The sequence below is a fragment of the Eleutherodactylus coqui genome, chromosome 6, assembly GCF_035609145.1.
Source record: "Eleutherodactylus coqui strain aEleCoq1 chromosome 6, aEleCoq1.hap1, whole genome shotgun sequence".
Lineage (NCBI taxonomy): Eukaryota > Metazoa > Chordata > Amphibia > Anura > Eleutherodactylidae > Eleutherodactylus > Eleutherodactylus coqui.
The window spans coordinates 148,859,461-148,878,065 of NC_089842.1; the positions used below are offsets into that span (position 1 = coordinate 148,859,461).

General features: G+C 44.0%; 1 protein-coding gene across 2 annotated transcripts in view; it reads right to left on the minus strand.

Annotated features, from left to right (window-relative positions):
- Positions 1–509: 509 nt before the first annotated feature.
- Positions 510–18,605, minus strand: part of LOC136632782 (cytoplasmic dynein 1 heavy chain 1) — a 51,764-nt gene continuing 33,668 nt past the window's right edge. The window contains exons 50-77 of one of the 2 annotated variants that reach the window (XM_066607948.1): positions 18,265–18,385; positions 16,172–16,367; positions 14,487–14,604; positions 14,114–14,329; positions 13,804–14,016; positions 11,438–11,565; positions 11,182–11,335; positions 10,934–11,080; positions 10,710–10,860; positions 10,288–10,541; positions 10,059–10,193; positions 9,755–9,849; positions 9,356–9,530; positions 9,201–9,276; positions 8,252–8,412; positions 8,017–8,128; positions 7,857–7,917; positions 6,765–6,888; positions 6,547–6,660; positions 6,304–6,474; positions 5,110–5,327; positions 4,400–4,503; positions 2,604–2,815; positions 2,368–2,521; positions 1,920–2,062; positions 1,650–1,818; positions 1,154–1,281; positions 510–965 (exon numbers count right to left, since the gene is read on the minus strand). In XM_066607948.1, the coding sequence (XP_066464045.1) occupies positions 837–965; positions 1,154–1,281; positions 1,650–1,818; positions 1,920–2,062; positions 2,368–2,521; positions 2,604–2,815; positions 4,400–4,503; positions 5,110–5,327; positions 6,304–6,474; positions 6,547–6,660; positions 6,765–6,888; positions 7,857–7,917; positions 8,017–8,128; positions 8,252–8,412; positions 9,201–9,276; positions 9,356–9,530; positions 9,755–9,849; positions 10,059–10,193; positions 10,288–10,541; positions 10,710–10,860; positions 10,934–11,080; positions 11,182–11,335; positions 11,438–11,565; positions 13,804–14,016; positions 14,114–14,329; positions 14,487–14,604; positions 16,172–16,367; positions 18,265–18,385 (4,179 nt within the window). In that variant the 3' untranslated portion in view covers positions 510–836. Of the gene's footprint in view, positions 966–1,153; positions 1,282–1,649; positions 1,819–1,919; positions 2,063–2,367; positions 2,522–2,603; positions 2,816–4,399; positions 4,504–5,109; positions 5,328–6,303; positions 6,475–6,546; positions 6,661–6,764; positions 6,889–7,856; positions 7,918–8,016; positions 8,129–8,251; positions 8,413–9,200; positions 9,277–9,355; positions 9,531–9,754; positions 9,850–10,058; positions 10,194–10,287; positions 10,542–10,709; positions 10,861–10,933; positions 11,081–11,181; positions 11,336–11,437; positions 11,566–13,803; positions 14,017–14,113; positions 14,330–14,486; positions 14,605–16,171; positions 16,368–16,844; positions 17,041–18,264; positions 18,386–18,605 lie in introns of both variants that reach the window. The other variant, XM_066607947.1, reaches the window with a different exon arrangement.

Here is an 18,605-nt window from a genome sequence, read left to right on the forward strand (position 1 = left end):
TTAATCTATAGAGAACCATACTATTTCTCCTGTAGTTAGGGCATATCTCCTCTGTGACTCAACTGGGCCATGTATTGAACAGGCAGAAATAGGATACATGATTAATGGATATCTGAGTCCCATTAACTCACATCAGATGTCCTAGAAATCCACAATGGGGCATTCTGGGCTATTGGTTATTTAGTAGACCAGGAGTCAGACTGTCGCTTCCAAGCCCTGATCCTATTTTTTTTAATTTGCGATACCCCGGGGGGAGGGAGAACACCTTTATTTTTAGTGTATCTTATCCTGGACACTGGTTGTCTGTAGCCCTCAGCTTTTGGATCATTAATAAAGGTTAGGTTTTAAAGGGTTCTTTTCTGTGAAGGGCTTATAATTGAATACCGAGCCCCCTCTGTCCCAGTGAATTGTTCAAGAATAAAAAGGATACAACCCCCCATATCATCTGGCTGTGTTGCTAGTTCTAAAACATGACCAGAATTCATCCAAGAAACACAGACACTGATGGGTTCGGCTGCTAAATGCAATTCATATTTATTATTAGATTAAAAAGCAGGTTACACAGACACATTTTAGTTCCACGTGCAAATCTCCTCCTGACTGTACACCTAACAAAGACTTGTCATAAATCACTTTCTCTTCCCTCTAACATCTGTTCTTCTGACCAACTTTTCCATTTTTAACAACTCACAATCCCCTCCAAACTATTCAGCTGCCTTTCTTGTTTCACATGACCCAGATCCTTCACATCCTTCCAGTAGCCACAGAACAAAAAGAAAAAACACAACACTAAGCACAAAACAGTAGAGACTAATGTGCTGATGATCAACTCCCCATTACTCGGTGCTCAGGATTGCCACCCCTCGTTCATAGAAGCTGTGAGGATCTTCTTTGGTGGCAATTTCAAAGTCGACTGTGAAGATCAAGTCGGCCCTTGTGAAGTTTAGGTAGACTGGCAGAGTCACCTGAGGAAAAACAAAAACTCCATGTGACCGAAAGAATTTCTGTATACAATCACAGCCCATGCACCCATGAAGTCTCATCTGCAGTGGACAAGGTTCAAGCACACATGGGCATCTCTCCGATTTATTCACCCCCCACGGTGGTTTTACATTGAGCTGGACTCTTAAACACCCTTTTAAAGACCACTCACCACATTGGCTTTCTTTTCAGCATAGGTCTGCTTGGTCCAGCGCAGATGTGTCAGGGCCAGTACAGTAGAGATGGAATTAGACAGAGATAGCTTGTTATTTGTACAGATTGCTCCTTGAAGCTTCAGACCTAAAATCAATTATATATGAACTGTTAGAATATGGGATTCTATAGCTTTTGCAGCAGCCAGAACATGTTGGGAGTTGTAATGTTGTAAATGGAGGATTGCAATTCAGAGACCACTGGTATAGTGTAAGGACCAGAACCCTGTCACTATCAGCACTACACTAATTTTCTAATTACTTGCAGTTTAACCCTCCATCTGCAGGCTGAGAGCTGTACTTCACCCAATAGCTACAAGCCTTATGTTATCATACTGCAGATAATAACAGCAGGCCTCCATTACTCCTTCGCTGACATGGATGCTGCTGCAGACAATTGGTGAACGGTTGTAAATTTGCAGTGGATCATTCAGGTCATCAGTCTCCAGTTAGTACCTGTTATTCCAAAGCTATACGCATCCAGCACTGCATTCTGTATTGTGGTTACGTTCACTTCAAGACACAGCTCCTCCAGAGACCAACTGTTCGCTTGCGCCACGTACTGTCTGGTGGCGGTAATGTATGCTTCAGGAACAAACAAGCCGCCCAGCCATACATGGATGTTCTGAGGAAGAGAATAATGCATCAGAAAGTGCAGTATTAACTAAATCAGCATCTACTACAAGATATGGCACCTCCTCTATATAAAACCTTCATCAGTCAGACCTTTAGTTCCTTGGCTCCACTGGCTGCAGCTGCTTGAGAGATGTTCTGAAGCTGTTTGATGCGGTCACTGAAATCTGCAACCCACTGGATGACGGTCAAGCCCGCAGGGACCGTGAATCGAGACCAACTCCTTGGCAGGATCCCTAAGGAGAAGAAAGAGGACGTCGTGTTGGTTATGCCAGAACAGGAATTCTGAAAAATCTTACAGATTATCAAATGGGGTATATGCATAGCAAAGAGACTATGTGGTAATTAATGAATGGGTGAACATGGCCATGTTGTGTTCTCCACGGACAGAGCTAGTCCTGGAAGCAGCTCTCCACTAACAGGGCAGGTAAAACAATGAATAATGTCAGTTTCCTGTCCTCAAAACTCCCCCTACTGCATATTGGATCACTAGACCAATTTTTAACTACAGCGCAGACCACAATACTCTACTCAGCCTTACCTTTCACAAGCTCATTGATCAGGGTGCGCAGATAGTTTGTCTGCTTCTTCTTTCCTTCACATACTTGGACGACATCTGTAAGATCCTGGCGCACGTCCTGCAGTAACTTGGCGCCCATTTTCACCTCCCGTTCAAAGAATCGGAACAAAGGATCCTGGAATGAAGGTCAGCGTTAGAAGTTTATAGTCAAAGGCACAAGGTGCAGTTCCTATAGTGGCAGCTCTAGCTGCACTCACCTTTATGTTATCCACTGTACGTTTCAGGTGGTTGAGGGCTTGGGGAATGACACTGAGCCAGTTGGAGGCAGTAGTGTGCAGCGTCCTCATCCAAGCCGGGCGGCCATCAGATGTGGAATCTGTCCTCTGCTTCTTCTCAGTTTCTGCGTAAGCTAAGTCATCCTCATCCTCCAGCATTTGCATTTTCAGCAGTTTACTGATCATGTCAATGCCTGAACCACAGGGAAGAACAAAACAATGCAGGGCAACGTAAAGCAAACTCAAAGAGAAGGGGGGAAAACGCAACAAAAAATAAGTAGAAAAGGTGGAACAATAACCCCCAGACTAAGACCTTGTTCAGATGTCTGCACGATATTAACCCTATGGTTCTAGCAAAACTGAGGGAGGTGCGTGGTGGTATTATGGACACTGAACCGTGGCTGTCAGGAGGGCCAACTCGTGGTAATAAGGGTTTCCCGTTTCACTTTTGGTGCAAAGAAAATAAAGCTGCCGAAGTACAGCTTCAGGATGTTCTATTGGTGTTAAGTAAGAAGATTTCATTCTTACATATTAATATATTCTAGTTATATGTATATAAAGTTGGAGGAATTGATAATACCAAAGCTTATTAGGAAATTGCAGAGCTTTCGTTATACAATGAATAAACCTGCTGTGCTGCACTGGAAAATCCCTTTAAGCCCTTACCGACACAAGACATACAATTATGTCCTGTGCATCCTGAGTTTGTACGGAGGGGAATCAGAGTCTGATGCCGATCCATACAATGCAAGCGCCGGCTGTTTCTTATCATCTGATACCCGCGGCAACAGTTGTGATCAGCATGAACACTGACTGCGGCCATTAACCCTGTAAATGCTGTTTTTTTTCCTGACAGTGGCATTTAAATCCCATGACTGTTTTGGCAAGGTTGTCATGGCAGCCTTGGGCTTTCTGAAGGCCCCCAGCACTGCCATGGCTGGTTGCCTGTCAGATTGCAGTATAATGTAATTTAGAATTTAAAAAATGGCATCGTCATAACTATTCTATGTTTTATAATGAAGAGGATGGATTGTACGACTTTCCTATAGATGCCATTTACTACTCTAAGATTAGTGGTTGAAGACCTGTCCTGAACAAACAAGTTGTGCACCTGTATTAAATATGACGTTAAGGATGTTTCAGTCTGGTTTCCATTCACTGATTACAAGAGATCTTGTAAAATAGTTTTGAGTTTTATCCATCACTTATCAAGTTTCATAACTTTTCGTTATACACTGATAAAAACTTGATAATTCTTTCCCCAACTTCTCCCCCCCAAAAACAACAATTTAGACACATTGATGCTCTAGCTTAGAGGGATATTTCCACTACAGAAGGTGGTCCAATAAAACCACACTGGTATTATCAATGTGACTTTGGTTAAAACATTAGTGTACAAACATGAGACTAGAGAACTTGTGATTGGTAGTCAGTCACTTTGTTTTCTATGCAGACAGATGAAGAACAAGGAAAAGAAAAGTAACGTAAAACAAAGCAATGAGGCAATGTTAAGACATGGCAGGCTGATGGCTCACAGAAACACAAGGAAAATACAAGACTGTTGAAGGATGAGAACGGACTGCAGGATATCCAGCCAGGAATATGCGGTTGAGAGGAAGGAATCTCCACCTCAATCGCACATCCCCAGTTAGGACACATGAGGAGAGTGGAGAATGTGACAAAAAGGTTAATGCTGAAGATGACAGAAATTTAGTCCACAAGAAACAGTATGATATTTGCTGGAAAGAAATGAAAGAACAGAATATGGCACATGTTACCCTGTGTAGTGAGCAGAACACGCTCAGCATTGTTCGGCAACCCCAGCCAAGATGGTGTCTGAGAGTCCGGGAGCAGCTCCACCCATTGCACAAACTCATCACGCCTAAAAAATAAGTGACCATATGATTAAACAGGCTGTACAGGATAACAAAAACATTGTTTCATCTAAAAGCAGCTCCATAACTCTCCAAGGGTTGTGGTATTGCAGCTCAGCACCATTCTCTTTAATGGAGCAGAGGTGCAGTACCAGAGAAACTGAGGAGAGGTGCTACTGTTTGAAAGAACTTTTGTTTTTAAAGGGGTACTTCAGGACTTTTTCTTCTATTGATGATCGGCGGTTGCCTGTTGCACAGATCGCAACTAATCAGCTGATTCCCAGTGCCGCTGTCACCCATGGTCAGCGGAGGAAGCAGAAAGTGCTGTCCATAGCAGAGTGTCCTGGGTTGGTATTGCAGTTGCAACTCCCATGTAATTCAACGAAAGCTGTGCTGCAATACCAACCTGAGCTGCTGCGCTATGGTCAGCGCTTTCCCTTTCCTCCGCTGACCATGGCAATAGTGGCACTAGGAATCAGCTGATCAGCGGGCATCCAAGCCGCAGGTTCTCAGTCATGAATAGAAGTTTAAGTCCTAGAAAATACCTTTAGAAAATAATGTACAACCCCATAACACCACGAGGATGTGCCGCCACCAGCACCATGCTTCAATACCTGATGCCATCTGGCATTTGGATATCCTTGTGTCCATCCACCTTACAGGCTAGCTTAAAGTCCCCATCAAAACTAGACGTAGTGAAGAGTCTCTCCAGGAAGGTGTTGAGCAGACGTTGATCAAACTCATTATCAATTCGGCCTCCATAAATAGATTGTGCCATAAGAGTCTTCAAGGCGGACCATGGGATCTTATCTGGAGAAATGTTCTGACGACCCTGTAACGAGACCCCAATGCAATCATGAAATACAGGTTCATACAAAGCTTAGTGGTTGCAAAATAAAAAGCTCTGCAGCTCTCCAATATTCTTTGGATTTTAGTTCCCTTCCAATTTCAATATCTCAGCTTGCTGTAAGCAAATAGAAGACTGCTGATATATGAAAGAAAGACTAGATCAGTAAAAGGTCTGTGATCTAAACACAGCTGTACAAAAATCCAACAGTGTAACGCCCCATGCACACGGCAGAGCTGGATTCCGCATACAGAATCGGGCCCTGGCAGCAGCATCATCCGTGTGGGCCTGCTTTATTTTTCTTCATCTGTACTCCGGATGGTCTGCACGGCTCGCTGGACATGGACAGTACAGATTTATTAATTTTTTTCAACTCATGCTTTTCCCACGTCATCGCTTAACGATGATGCAGAAAACGCGACCTTTCCTCAATGCCATTTGCAAAAGGGCCGCGGATCGGATGGCTTCCATTCACTTCAATAGAAGCAGTTTGTGTAGAATCCGTGCAAAAATGGAGCATGCTGTGATTTTCACTCGCAAGCAGAAACCTGCAATTTGGTTTCCGCTCCTGTGCGTGAAGAATCACTTTTGCATGGTATGGGCGGGATTTGCTGCGGAATCTGGAGGCGGCCTGCTCCAGTTTCCACAATTCAAATCCATCCGTGTGCATGCACCCTATAGGTAAGGGCTGTCAGCTGGAACAAGCCTTGGTGACCAAGTCATAAGTTTAGCACCAGTCTGAATGTAAATATATGCTTCCATTCACTAACAATGGCCGGGGAAAGTAAATTGCATAGTTTTTCAGCCACTAGTAAATCCACCTTTCTTTTGAAAAGCACTGATTAGGCCTTCTCCATCCACGGTCAGAAATGGACCCTGTGTGTCCACGATACCCAAGAGGGTAAAAGGATTGTACCAACCAAAGAGTCTTAAGATCTTTGATGACAAGACTGTCACTTACCTTTGCAGTGTCATCCAGCCAGGTGTCCACAGTGTCACATGCTGACCTCAGATCAGATTCCCCAAATTCATATTTCTTAGACCAACCCAGTGGAGCATAACGCAGACGTTCCTGGATGATTGCATGGAACCAGGCCAGCAGGAAATAAAGGCGAGCACGCTCATTCGGTGACTAAATGCAAGAGAACATAGGATTAGGGTTCATACAGTACAATTGTCTACCAATACCACCGTCTCCACATACCTTACAGATCCTGGACACAGGGATGCTACTGAATGTTCGCAACATGTTGGCCTTCACACCAGGAGGTGGTTCAAACACAAAAATACGTCCGGCTCGCAGCAGATTCACTGGTACCTGGATTAGGGGGAAAAAAAAAAAAAGGATCGTTACTTAACAGGATCCAGGAAGAGACAACCTGTAAACCAATGTAATGCAGGAAGCCAGTTAATCTACATCACCTTTGGATTAATTTCCATGGTTAAGAAGAGTCGGAAAGAAGAATGTGGCTGCATGGAATGAAGTTTCTTCTCCAACTGCATAAGCCAGCCAGGAGCCAAGTGCACGTTCTTCAGCATCACCCACCTGCAGGAAGGAGGTCACAGGACTGTAGATCATGTTCATATTTTGTGTGCTTTTTAGCTTTCCCTGAATTTTGCAGATTAGCAGCCTAGGTCATAAATTGACTAGCGAGGGTGTGACCTGAGGACTACCAGTGATCAGCAAAAAAAGGGTACAGCTTTCTAGTGATCAGCACATTCCCTTCAACTTTTTCATAGTCCAATACAATGGTGTTTGGTTATGCCTGGTACTGCAGCTCAACCCCATTTACCACTGACTGGCAGATGCCCTGTATTAGGGATAAGTCATTGATTGCTTAGGATACTTTTACAAAGGTCAATAGCCTCCCAATTAATTGCTCAGAAGAGCAATTATTGTCCAATGTGCGCAAGGGACCCAACAGGACAAGTGAGTGAAAATTGCTCACTTGTCAGTCTCTTGGCTTTTAGCTCACCTAAAGCCAAGCAACTATTGGCCTATGTAAACATGCAGTCATTCATCTATGAACAACCACCTGTTTGCTCTGGATAGAGGCAGATGGCCAGAAGAGATGTCTGGTGTGCTCCGCCTCCAGTGAGCAATTATCACTCCTTTGTGGATACACTAGAGCGATAATCATTGGGCATTCTCTGTGACCTATAGAGAGACTGTGGTGCACTCCATATGCACCCTGACTGTTACCTTTCACTGTAATCCTGCCTGTAATGACATTAGTACTGAAATGTGATCTTTTTTTTTTTTTTGAGAAGTGTCAGCCTATTATGAAGGTCAACAGTTTCCTGCAGAACCAGGTGGGGCCAGGGCAACACTGATGTAGGGGAGAAAGACACTTAGCAGGGGATGCAGTTTAACATCCACACTGCACCTCCTTTATTCCCAGGATCATTTGGGTCTGACCTTTGGAAATTATAATCTGGCAATATGCCACCACTTTATAAAATGGGACTAGTGTTTTAAAATCAGGAAGTTTGATAATCCTAGAATGTTCTCACCTTCCAGACTTCACCGCAGTATTAATAGCCTTTTCAGCTTGATTAAAGCCTTCAGCAGAACCTGGAAATTTTAAATATTCATGCATTAAGCTCATGAAAATCAAAATATTCAAGATTAGCCAGAAATCCACCAGAAGAGTAAGCTAGAATCAGAACAAACCAATAGCAATAGATGTGATCTGAGTGTTCTGTTCAGCTGCAAGATCCTCCACGCGGCCGCTAGCATCATACCCAGGGACGGAGCACATCAGGACTGGAGTGCTTGGTTTAACCTGTAGTGAATGGAAAACCCATTATGGATGAACAATGCAGCAAACACAACAATGCCAGATATTCTATGTAACTGTAGTGCTATACATGTTGAGCATATCAGCAACTAAAGAACACAGCATTACCTCTGTGTCTACAATGTGTGCCAGGTCCAAAGGTTGATCAATGACAGACATGAAGGTATCCCCAAGGATGTTGGAGACAAAAATGTGTGCCATGGCCAACAAACGGTCAGGACGGAACGCTTGGATCAGGAGTAGGCGATGGACAGATTGACCAATTGGTGCTACAGAGAAACCACAGGAAGATCGTTACAAGAAACTACATTCAATCAAATCATTTATACTATTGCCCCTCACTAGACAAGGTGGCATGTCTTAAAGTGTGAAAACATTTTCAGTCAGCTTAAAAAAAACAAAAAACCATGTTGGCTCACTGGCTCTTCATCCTGTGTAAAAGCTCACAGTTCAGCGCTTCCCATAGGAGGTGAAGCGCTGACCGAGAAGCTAGCGGTAAGTCTGTTTGAATGCTCTGCACGAGCACAGACGATCTTACCCATGACGTCAGCGCTCGTACAATCATCCAGAAGACTGCTGGCCTGTGTAAAAGGGCCTAAAGCCAATCAAGCCTATTTAGGTGTACATCGAAGGTATTGATAATTTAACTTGCTCTATTTCTCTGCGTTTCATACTGAGCCCTTGAAGGGCTGTGTATTAAAAACGCTGCCCCTTCGCAATGCCTGGACAGCATTTAATACGGAGTCCCACTCAGCACAGAGTGAGGGATTTTGGGAAAAAAAAAAAAGGGGGGGGGGGGGGGGTGTCACACAACCCTACGCAATCTCTGCCAGCAAAACATAGGGGCTGCGATGAGTACAATGCTTTGAGACTTGCAGTGTTGTACTCATACGCTCATGTGAATGAGCCCTTACGACGCAAGCTCAAATTTTTCCAATCCCTTAGATAGATTAAAAAAAAAGTTCCCCTTAATTTTACATTAAGCATTAGTTACAATAGATGGAACACCATTTAATGTTAGATACTTAGCAGTGAACACTCTTCCAGCTCTACGTACTTGCAGGTTTCTCTTCAGTCCATAAGTAAGGGGCAGTCTGTTCAGGAGAACTGCTCTCCAGCCAAATGCAGAATTGCTGCAGAGACACAAGGTTCATTGAGAAGTGCATCTACTACATTAGACCTTTCCTAATCAATAATACACAAGACACTTACATCATCAGCAGCGACCTTGGACATGACATCTCTGAAGGCAGGCAGGTTAGAAAGTCTTATCATGGCCTCCACCTGTTCTTCTGATAGACCGTTCATCTTTGACACTGAAGAAGAACCAAGTACAATCTCCTTTCCTCTAAGGAAGTGCTGGAACTCGTGATCATAAGTCGGCTCTCTGCATACAAAGAAGGAGAGAAATCAATGAACCAGTGTAATGGCATTGTGGAGACCAATCTAGCTACAAAAACTGCAGCTTTCATAAGCCAAAAAAACTGGCGCGCGGGACGCAATATGCCCCATGTCTCAGTATCCGTCTTGCATCATCTTTCACAGGTGTCTTAATCTACTAATTATGTAAATGTAGTGACAGGTGACCCAAAAATAAATAAAAAAAGTTACCCAATAGTTCCCTTCAGTTTAATCCTAGCCAGCAGCATTGCAAAGGTTATGTGGTCTTGGTGCAACATTCCACGAGCCACCCTGTTGAAAGCCACCTGAAAACAAAAAGCATTTTAAGGTCTTAATCCATTGCATAAAGATGAAGGTAAAGATATGCGATCAGAAAAAAATTTAGTGTTGCAAAACACACAATTCTCAGCAAAAAAAAAAAAAAGCTAGGAAATTGCAGGGAGCAATGATTTCCCAATTGGTACAACCCACTTGAGCTAGAATAGTCATAAAGAGAATGCTTGAGGAACTGTACCTGGAATAGGTCCTTGGTAATAACCGAGAGACGCTGAGTGTGGTCCGTGGTGTTTTTGAGGTTGGCATTCTCATACAGCACAGTATGGTAGATATCAAGAAAGAACTGCAGGGAGTACTGGTACAGGAAGTGAATCTGAACAAGATCAAATACACAATTCATGAGAATGCAGCCGACAGTTATATGAATGGCCCACTCCCAAACCCCCCAACTCTAGTTATGATATTACTTGTTTCAGGGACTCCATTGTGAAGTAGATGCTACTGCAAGCAGTGGAGAGGGGCAGGTATTGTTGAGACACATTTTCCACTTCCTGCATGACAATATCAGTCTCCTCCACTTTACGGGTGACCTCCGCCGCTTCTTTTTTCAGGTTCTCCAATGTTGTAATAATTGTGTCATCGTCTAGAATACGACCTTTGACCTCATTGAGTGCCTGAAGCAGAGACTTCTCCAGCTGTCGCAAGCGGAGCTGGAATTCACCTGTAGATGAACAGAGAAGATTGATAACAATCATGAAACCTCATATACCCAATTAGGTTGATATGGAATTGACAGCAACCGCCCCATGCCATTCTGCCTTGGTGGAACGTGTGCAGAATAGTTCTGGCACAGGCAGTAGTGTGATACATGAGCTCTATGGATATATACCCTGCAGTTTGAGGAGGTCAGATCGTTTCTCATCAACATCAGGTCTTTCCGCCTTCAAGACTTCATTCAGACATTGGCTCTGGAGGCTGCTGCGAGTCACAGTGAAATTGACGAATGTCACTCGTGAGCACAGATCTGGTGGGAATTCAACCTAAAAGCAGTATAAAATGTCACTATTGTGCAGGCAAAAAACAGAATATACGAGTGAGCAGAATGTTACATACTGTGGGGTCCCTGGTGGAAAGGAAGATGACAAAAGATGGAGACAAATCGATGTCTTGATCCCCAAGTGTAATGAGCACTCTTCCTCCAGTCCTACGAACCTCACGATTCAGTACAGGGTTTAGGATGGGATCGTAGCTTTCCACATCCTGCGAAGAGACCACAAGACTAACTACACTCTCCTGGACTCAAGAGCGACTGGACATCATGTATTCCACAATCTGTGGTTGCATTTGTGTGAGACACTCACCTGGACAAGGAGCGGATTACCAAACCGGAGAGCACTTTCCAAGTTTTTCCTGAAGGCATCATCCAAGAAGCTTGTGCGAGTTATCTTCCGATCCTTGTACTCATTCATGATGAACTCTGTGGCTTGGCCTGATGGATCAATGATCAAGGGATACCTACAGACACAACCAGAAGTTATGTCTACATCCCTTGTAAAGGACACTCAATCCCCTAATCTATATTAGCTCGTCTCAAGTGCGTTATACACATGTGCTTACCTATTGAACCGTTTGAGCATTATGGCATTTTCTGTACACAAGTCATCTGCAGGCAATGAGCTGGCTTGCCAACGAAGTCTCTCATCAGCATTAGAGAGGTATTCAGTTCTTGCAATATCTGTGCGGAACTATATAGATCACAGGAGGAAAAGTAAAAAAGTGCAATTTTCAATTGTTATCAAATAAGCAGGAAAGGGTCACTGCAAGTAACTTTTTAGATGGGGCTATCAAAATTGACAGCACATTTAAGCAACCCTCCAGTGCTCCATTGAGTCCCCCCCCTTCTTCCATAGCACAATTGTGTGGTACCGATGAGTTTACATGGCTACCAAGTGCCTAAGTGAAGACTCCCACGGCTGCCATGTATTGTCTATTAAACTCTGCGACAGGCAAAGCATAATAGACCATTGTTAACCCCTAATGCCACAGGATGCAAGTTTACATCCTAAGCGCATAGTACTTAAGTTTTTAGGTCTTGTTGTTTTATGTCCTATAGATTGTGCAGGCTCAGAAGGGAGTCCACGGCAGCCGGCTGTGACTTACATTTGGCTTCCCACTGCAACAGCGATCCCTGCTGTTAACCCCCTATATGCCGTGATCAATGTACTTTGTGGCATGTAGAGGGCTCAGAGTGGGAGCGCGCTCCCTCTGACGCTATTGGCCTTTCGCGGAAGGGGGTAAGGAGACAAATGAGGCAGTTGCTTTTCATATTATAGGGTAGTGGCAGCACATTTTATTGTAGACTTTTCTGAAGAGGCGTGTTTTTAAAGTCTTGAAAAGAAACCTAAAAGGTGGAGGAGAGAAAAAGATTGGAGTAATGAGTCCAGAGTATGAGGGAAGCACAGGAGAAATCTTGGAGGTGACTGTGAGAAGCAAAACAAGGAGAGAAAACTGTCTTGAGGGGGAAAAGTTGTGGACAGTGGTGGAACAGAACAAAAGTGTCAAAGTCAAGATGTGGATGGTTTCTACAAGGGTGTGCTAGTTTCTGGACTGAGGGGTGGAGGGACAGCTAAAGAGAATAGAGAAGTGAACTGTAGCCAGATGTGGGAAGAGAAGAGTTGGAGGTGCTGGATAGAGAACAGAGGCAGGTGACAATAAGGTCCAGGGTAAGTGGTTGTGGAGGACGACTAGGAGGCCAAGGGAGGAAGTGATAGTCTGCAGGCCGCTGGATGGAATGTGGAAGAATGAAGACGCTGTGAATGTGGTAAAGTTTGTTGCAGACAGAAAATGCATTCTAAAAATGCACCAGAGGACTGTGTAAGCAGTGGTCAAGCAAATGGTTACAGAAATGTGTAAGCTGAATGATATTCAGTGCAAGATGTGATCGTGGAAATTTGTGGAGGGGTTCAGGATTTAAAAAAATAAAAATTCAATAGTGGTAAGGAGGAAGCGATGGTAGGTGGGCTGTCTGAGCTCGAGGTGGTCATGTGCGTTTTAGAGCGAAAAGAATTTAAATGTTTAGAAAGAGGTCTGCAGAGGAAGTCAGACGAGCGGGTAAAAGGATGGAGAGATAAAATTCTTAAAGGAGATGTCCCGCGCCGAAACGGGTTTTTTTTTTTTTTAAACCCCCCCCCCCCCGTTCGGCGCGAGACAACCCCGATGCAGGGGTTAAAAAAACCACCCGCACAGCGCTTACCTGAATCCCGGCGGTCCGGCGTCTGCATACTCACCTGCTGAAGATGGCCGCCGGGATCCTCTGTCTTCGTGGACCGCAGCTCTTCTGTGCGGTCCACTGCCGATTCCAGCCTCCTGATTGGCTGGAATCGGCACGTGACGGGGCGGAGCTACACGGAGCCGCTCTCTGGCATGAGCGGCTCCATAGAAGACTGCTGAAGACCCGGACTGCGCAAGCGCGGCTAATTTGGCCATCGGAGGCCAAAAATTAGTCGGCACCATGGAGACGAGGACGCTAGCAACGGAGCAGGTAAGTAAAAAACTTTTTATAACTTCTGTATGGCTCATAATTAATGCACAATGTATATTACAAAGTGCATTATTATGGCCATACAGAAGTGTATAGACCCACTTGCTGCCTCGGGACAACCCCTTTAATTGCTAGGTTTAGGGGTTTATGCATCAACATGGTCAAAATAAGATGGTGGAATCCAAAGGAACCTTTATAGTGTCAGTTTGCAAATATAAAAATTAAAAAGGAAGTAAACAAAAGCTTAGTAAAAACAGCCATGTACAAAAAAAAAAAATAATAATATGTGGCAAACCTTTTGGTAGCACAACAGAAATTAGAGCCGTTAAGCCACCATGTGCACAAAATTGCTAAAAATTGTCTGGGCAATTAGGAGCAACACACAATGGTCACCACGTAGTTAATGGGGAGATAGGATTAGAAAAGTTAAAACAAAGCCTACCTGGACATTGGCTTGCTGTAAGTGATGGGACCATGTGGTGAACAAGTTCTGGCGCATCTGCTGATCAAAGTATCCAGCATAGGCAATGAAGGCTGCTGATAACAAGCAGTCGCCAGCGATGGTGGACATCTGGTTCTTGAAGGTCTCGCTGGTCTTCTCCCACCGATCTCTCTCCGCTGACAAACTCTTCAGAAGAGCTGTACTTCGGTTCACCTGCAATGGCCATACTGGGTTGCTGTAAAACTGTCAGGAGCATCACCCTGCCCCAGTGACTACAACCCCCAGCATAACCTGCTACCAGGAATTTTACCTTGGCCTCCACTGCCGCCAGGTCAGCCTTGATGGCCTGTGCTTCTGAGATGAGCACAGCATATTCTTCTTTGTAGCGAGCGATGCTGGCCTCCAGATCTCGAATCATTTGCTCCACTTCGTTAGCTTTTTGCTGGTTGTCTTTAGCATCATCTTCCAGCTTCTGCAGCTCGTTTCTCAGGGGCTCCACACGTTTCAGCATATCAGCATAGTTTAGCTGGTAAAGGTAAGAAGTTGTGGAAAGTTTAGGGATGTAGAAAAGTAGTCAGACTGTGGGGCAAGACGGAGGTGCCACTAGTAACCCAGTCCCTATACAGCCGACTCATTCAGAATGCCAAAAAAAAAAAAAAAAAGAAGAGGTTCATGAACTTTACCTGAGCAATTGCCCATTTCACCATAGGCCCGCATGCCAGGGAAGCTCTGTTAACAATCTCGTAGTTGTAGCTTGGATTTGATAAATAATTCTTCTTCATTTTCTCACGGATAGCATCACTAGAGGAACAGAAGATTATCGATCAGACACAATTAATGGTGCACAACCAACTTAACATAGGACTTCGTACATCTGGATTAGGTCCAGAGTGGTGTGCCCATTCATTTCATTTTGTCAACTCAGAGCTCCATAATATGTGCATAGACAGAGCGAAGTTATGTTATTCTGACTGGCTGCAGTCACCACTAAGGAGGGGGGCTTTGGCTACTATATATTGTGGGGCAAATTTACTTTTGAAAATGCACAAGTGTTCTGGCACAAATTAAATGTTTTGTGCCACATTTAGAATGCACTTTAGGGTAAAAGAAGGAGCTTTGCTTAACGAAAGGAGTTCAGACTAACAATAAGAAATTTTGGCACTGGTGTAAACTAAAGCAATGAATAGGTGGCATAAAGTTAGACAGGATGATTATTGTTCAGAATTGTCCAAATTCCTGCGCTCCTGCGGGAATTTGAACGATATCGTAACTTGTAAATGCATGCAGTGACTGTACGAGAATGTTTAGTTTCTGCATACAGAAAACTGAACGACACACCGTTCAGAGTAAACAGTCATTCACTTCTGAATGACTGGCTGCTTACTGTGAATGGAGGCGGTCGGGGAAAGAAAGCTCCTCAGCCCACTCCGCCTCCATTCTGGCAGTGCTGCGAGTGATGCCAGTGATACTCGCTTCTGTGTAACAGCTCAGGAGCGAGCATCACTGGGATTATCTGGTAGGCATAGTGTGCACGACACTCGTACCATGTAAATGGGGCATAAAATCGCACTGTCTATTAAGGAGTGGTCATACAATTTAGTGTGGATTTTCTGCAGCAGAAAAATAAACCCCCTTTGTCATGAATCGCCACCAGACTTTGCCCCCTCTATTGAAGGTGGTGAAATCTGCAACAGCTGGTGCGATTCTGGCGTTGTCACCTTAGGGTCCTTTTACACAGGGCGACCTGTCGGGCAAATGCTGACACTCGTCCCAGTGATGCTCGCTCCTGTGCTATTAAACAGGAGTGAGTATTGTTGACATTGCTCCTAGCGCTGCTAGAATGGAGACAGAGGGGCAGAGAGCGTCCTCTCCCCAAAGGCCTCCATTCACAGTAAGCAGACAGTGGTTCAAAAGGTAAATGACTGCTACTTATACTGAACAGCACATCATTCAGTTTTACGCATGCAGAAACTGAATAACTGAACAATTCTCATTCAGTCGGTGCATACATTCACACGGGACGATTATCGTACAAATTTTGAACGATAACCATCCCATGTAACAAGACCATTACAGATGGGAACTCCCCTCCAACGTGAGTAACCAGGATCTAAATCCTATGAGAGTCTGCAGGATGGCCGGGCTCATCTGCAGGACGGATTAGTCTGTCCTGCATGGTAAGGATGACTGAAGGTGTCAGTTATTTAGTACAATCAAGTAATGCAAAAACATGCAATTTGGAAAGCCAGTGCAAAAATGGATAGAGAATAGAGGCATCTGCTCTTACGGTAGATGACAGGTAGAAACAGGCAAGCCGGAGCTATAAAGAGCAAGCGTGTTAATGCTCTCCAGCAGCAAGAGAAAATACCTTAGATCTTCTGAGCTTAGGTTGAGAATGTTGCTGATGAAATTATCCCTTTGTACAACTGTTCTGATCTTTTTCCAGTCAGTCGTCTCCTCTCCCAAAAGGAGACAGATAGACTCTAGGGCCAGTTTTACTGCGGCAGGAGGGTTGCCCATTGCTTTTACTTCAACAAGGTGCTGCCTCTTTATAGAGCTCACCGCTATTGAATGGTGAAAACAGGATTAAAGCTCACATGCAGGGTTAGTACAGAGAACTGCCGCTGAGGAAGGGTGAAGGAAATTTAAGTTCCAGGAAGTAAATAACTGGATTGGGATACAATAGCCTGATCTAAACCTAAGGGATTACAACTACTATGGAGTATGTGGTATGACCCAACGACCAATGAATTGCTTTTAGGCTGAGGGTTGTCTGGGATTAAACACAGTAGAGTCATAAATCGTAAGATTTTCATCTTCAAGCTGTGGTCCAGCTGTGTGGGCACGCTAAGAGCTGTAGTAATACCACAAGTTGCAAGCCAACCCCTTATAACTGGCAAAATAATTCATTCCATATTTACTGCCACCTAGTGGTGAAGCATATTCTTGTCCTTGCAGTTTTTTTTACCCATTGATAGAGCCATTATGAACAATTTCTTTTCCCCTTCCCGAGAGCAGCAGTTCTAAACATATCTATTCACCTGATCTCTTCAGCAGAAAAGTTTACAATAGTTGGAATGAAGTTTTCCCTCATTATGATGGAACGAATCTGCTTCCAGTCCGTTGTACTCTCGCCCAGCAGCAGACAGATGGACTCTAGAGCCAGCTTCACTGCTGCTGGAGGATTAGCCATAGAACGGACTTCTACCAGATGCTGCTTCTTTATAGATTTAACAGCTACCCGACGGGATCAAGGACGATCAAATTGACAGAAAGAAGGGGGGAAAAAAAAAAGAAGAGTTGTAACAATAACACACAGGAAACAAAGTGAAGAAATATGATTAAAAAGTCATTTTGGTCACAATATAAAAACAATCATTTTGACAGTTTTTTCCAACATTCTTTAGACTCTATAGGTCTGTTCAAGAGTACACGTAATAAAAAGGTTTCTGAGACCAGATGCCTCCATACAACCCTTGCCAGTCATGAGTAAAGTCACTTGCAGCTCGCTTCCCAGCATAGCTTCAGCCAAGTCGCTGGTCGCCTCAGAAGGCATCGTTAACACAGCAGCCAACCACTGGTGAGGAAGCGATACTCAACAAGTTGTCACACGGATGTCAGTAAGAAGTGTCAGGGCATCCCAATAAACAGCACAGATTTATAAAAAGGCAAGGTATTATGTGAACACTATTGGAAAATATTCTTAATAGAGTCAGGAAGTCCCTTCAATGGCTGTGAGAAGGAGCTGGTCTTAGAGAAATGGACATGCTTATGGTTTCAGTACCATTAAGAGCACTTGTTTAATAGGTACTGGTGGCTGAACAATCTGGTGAGGTATAATGGTAGATTTTCCCCCCAGTCACTATTAGGTCCCCCTGCATTGAAGTTCTCTTATGGACCAATGGTCCACGTGTAAAAACTCATAGCATGTCCCATTTCTTTCAACCTATTTCACGTCCGTAAAGCTATGTCCAGTGCATGTCAGTGTGCTGCATGAGCGTAAATCAAGACAGAGGGACTGGTGTCTGCGTGCTGTCTGATGAGTCCCGCCCAAGCATCTCAGGTGTAACACAGGTAGTGTGTAGCTAGTATTAGTTAGAGCGCACGCTGGTCAACTGTGCAGCAATGTATTACACCAGTGTTTCCCAAACTGCAGTCATGACTGCCCAACAGGTGTAAAAGGTATTGCTAAAACTGGACTACAATACTACTAATACGCAAGTCCCAGGTTAGAAATTATATTTACCCAATACCTAACACAGGAACCAATATGTTCAAATATTCCGATTGATAACGTCAACATGTTTCAGTCATCTGCACTGACTGGAGAGAGAAGCATTGCCTAGGTACTTGGATCTGTTACTGCAAGGCTTGTATAGTACAGATTTTGTATAAAGATGATCACCATGATCTCTGAGTGCTTCTATATAGATCTGATGTATAGTCATTGATGACACGTACCATTCTGAGCCTCAATGACTGCTGGTTCTACTTGATCCAGATCCTCCTTCACGCTCATCTGCTTGTCAGCAATAACAGCTTGTTGTTTATGAAGCTGCTCCTGAATTTCCTGACTCATGACCTGAAGAGATACAATGGGACCAATTTACTAATACAGTCTAAAAGACAGTGCAAACAGTAGACAGCCTGTAGTGTCAGAGACCTTTTTTGTCTGAATAGAAGGCACATTTCAGGTTTAATGTAATAGAATATGCCGATTTCAAAAATAAAGACGAAAACATATAGTCTTAATATACACCAGATTTAGCACAGTGACTGCTGAAGGATGCATTTGGTGCATC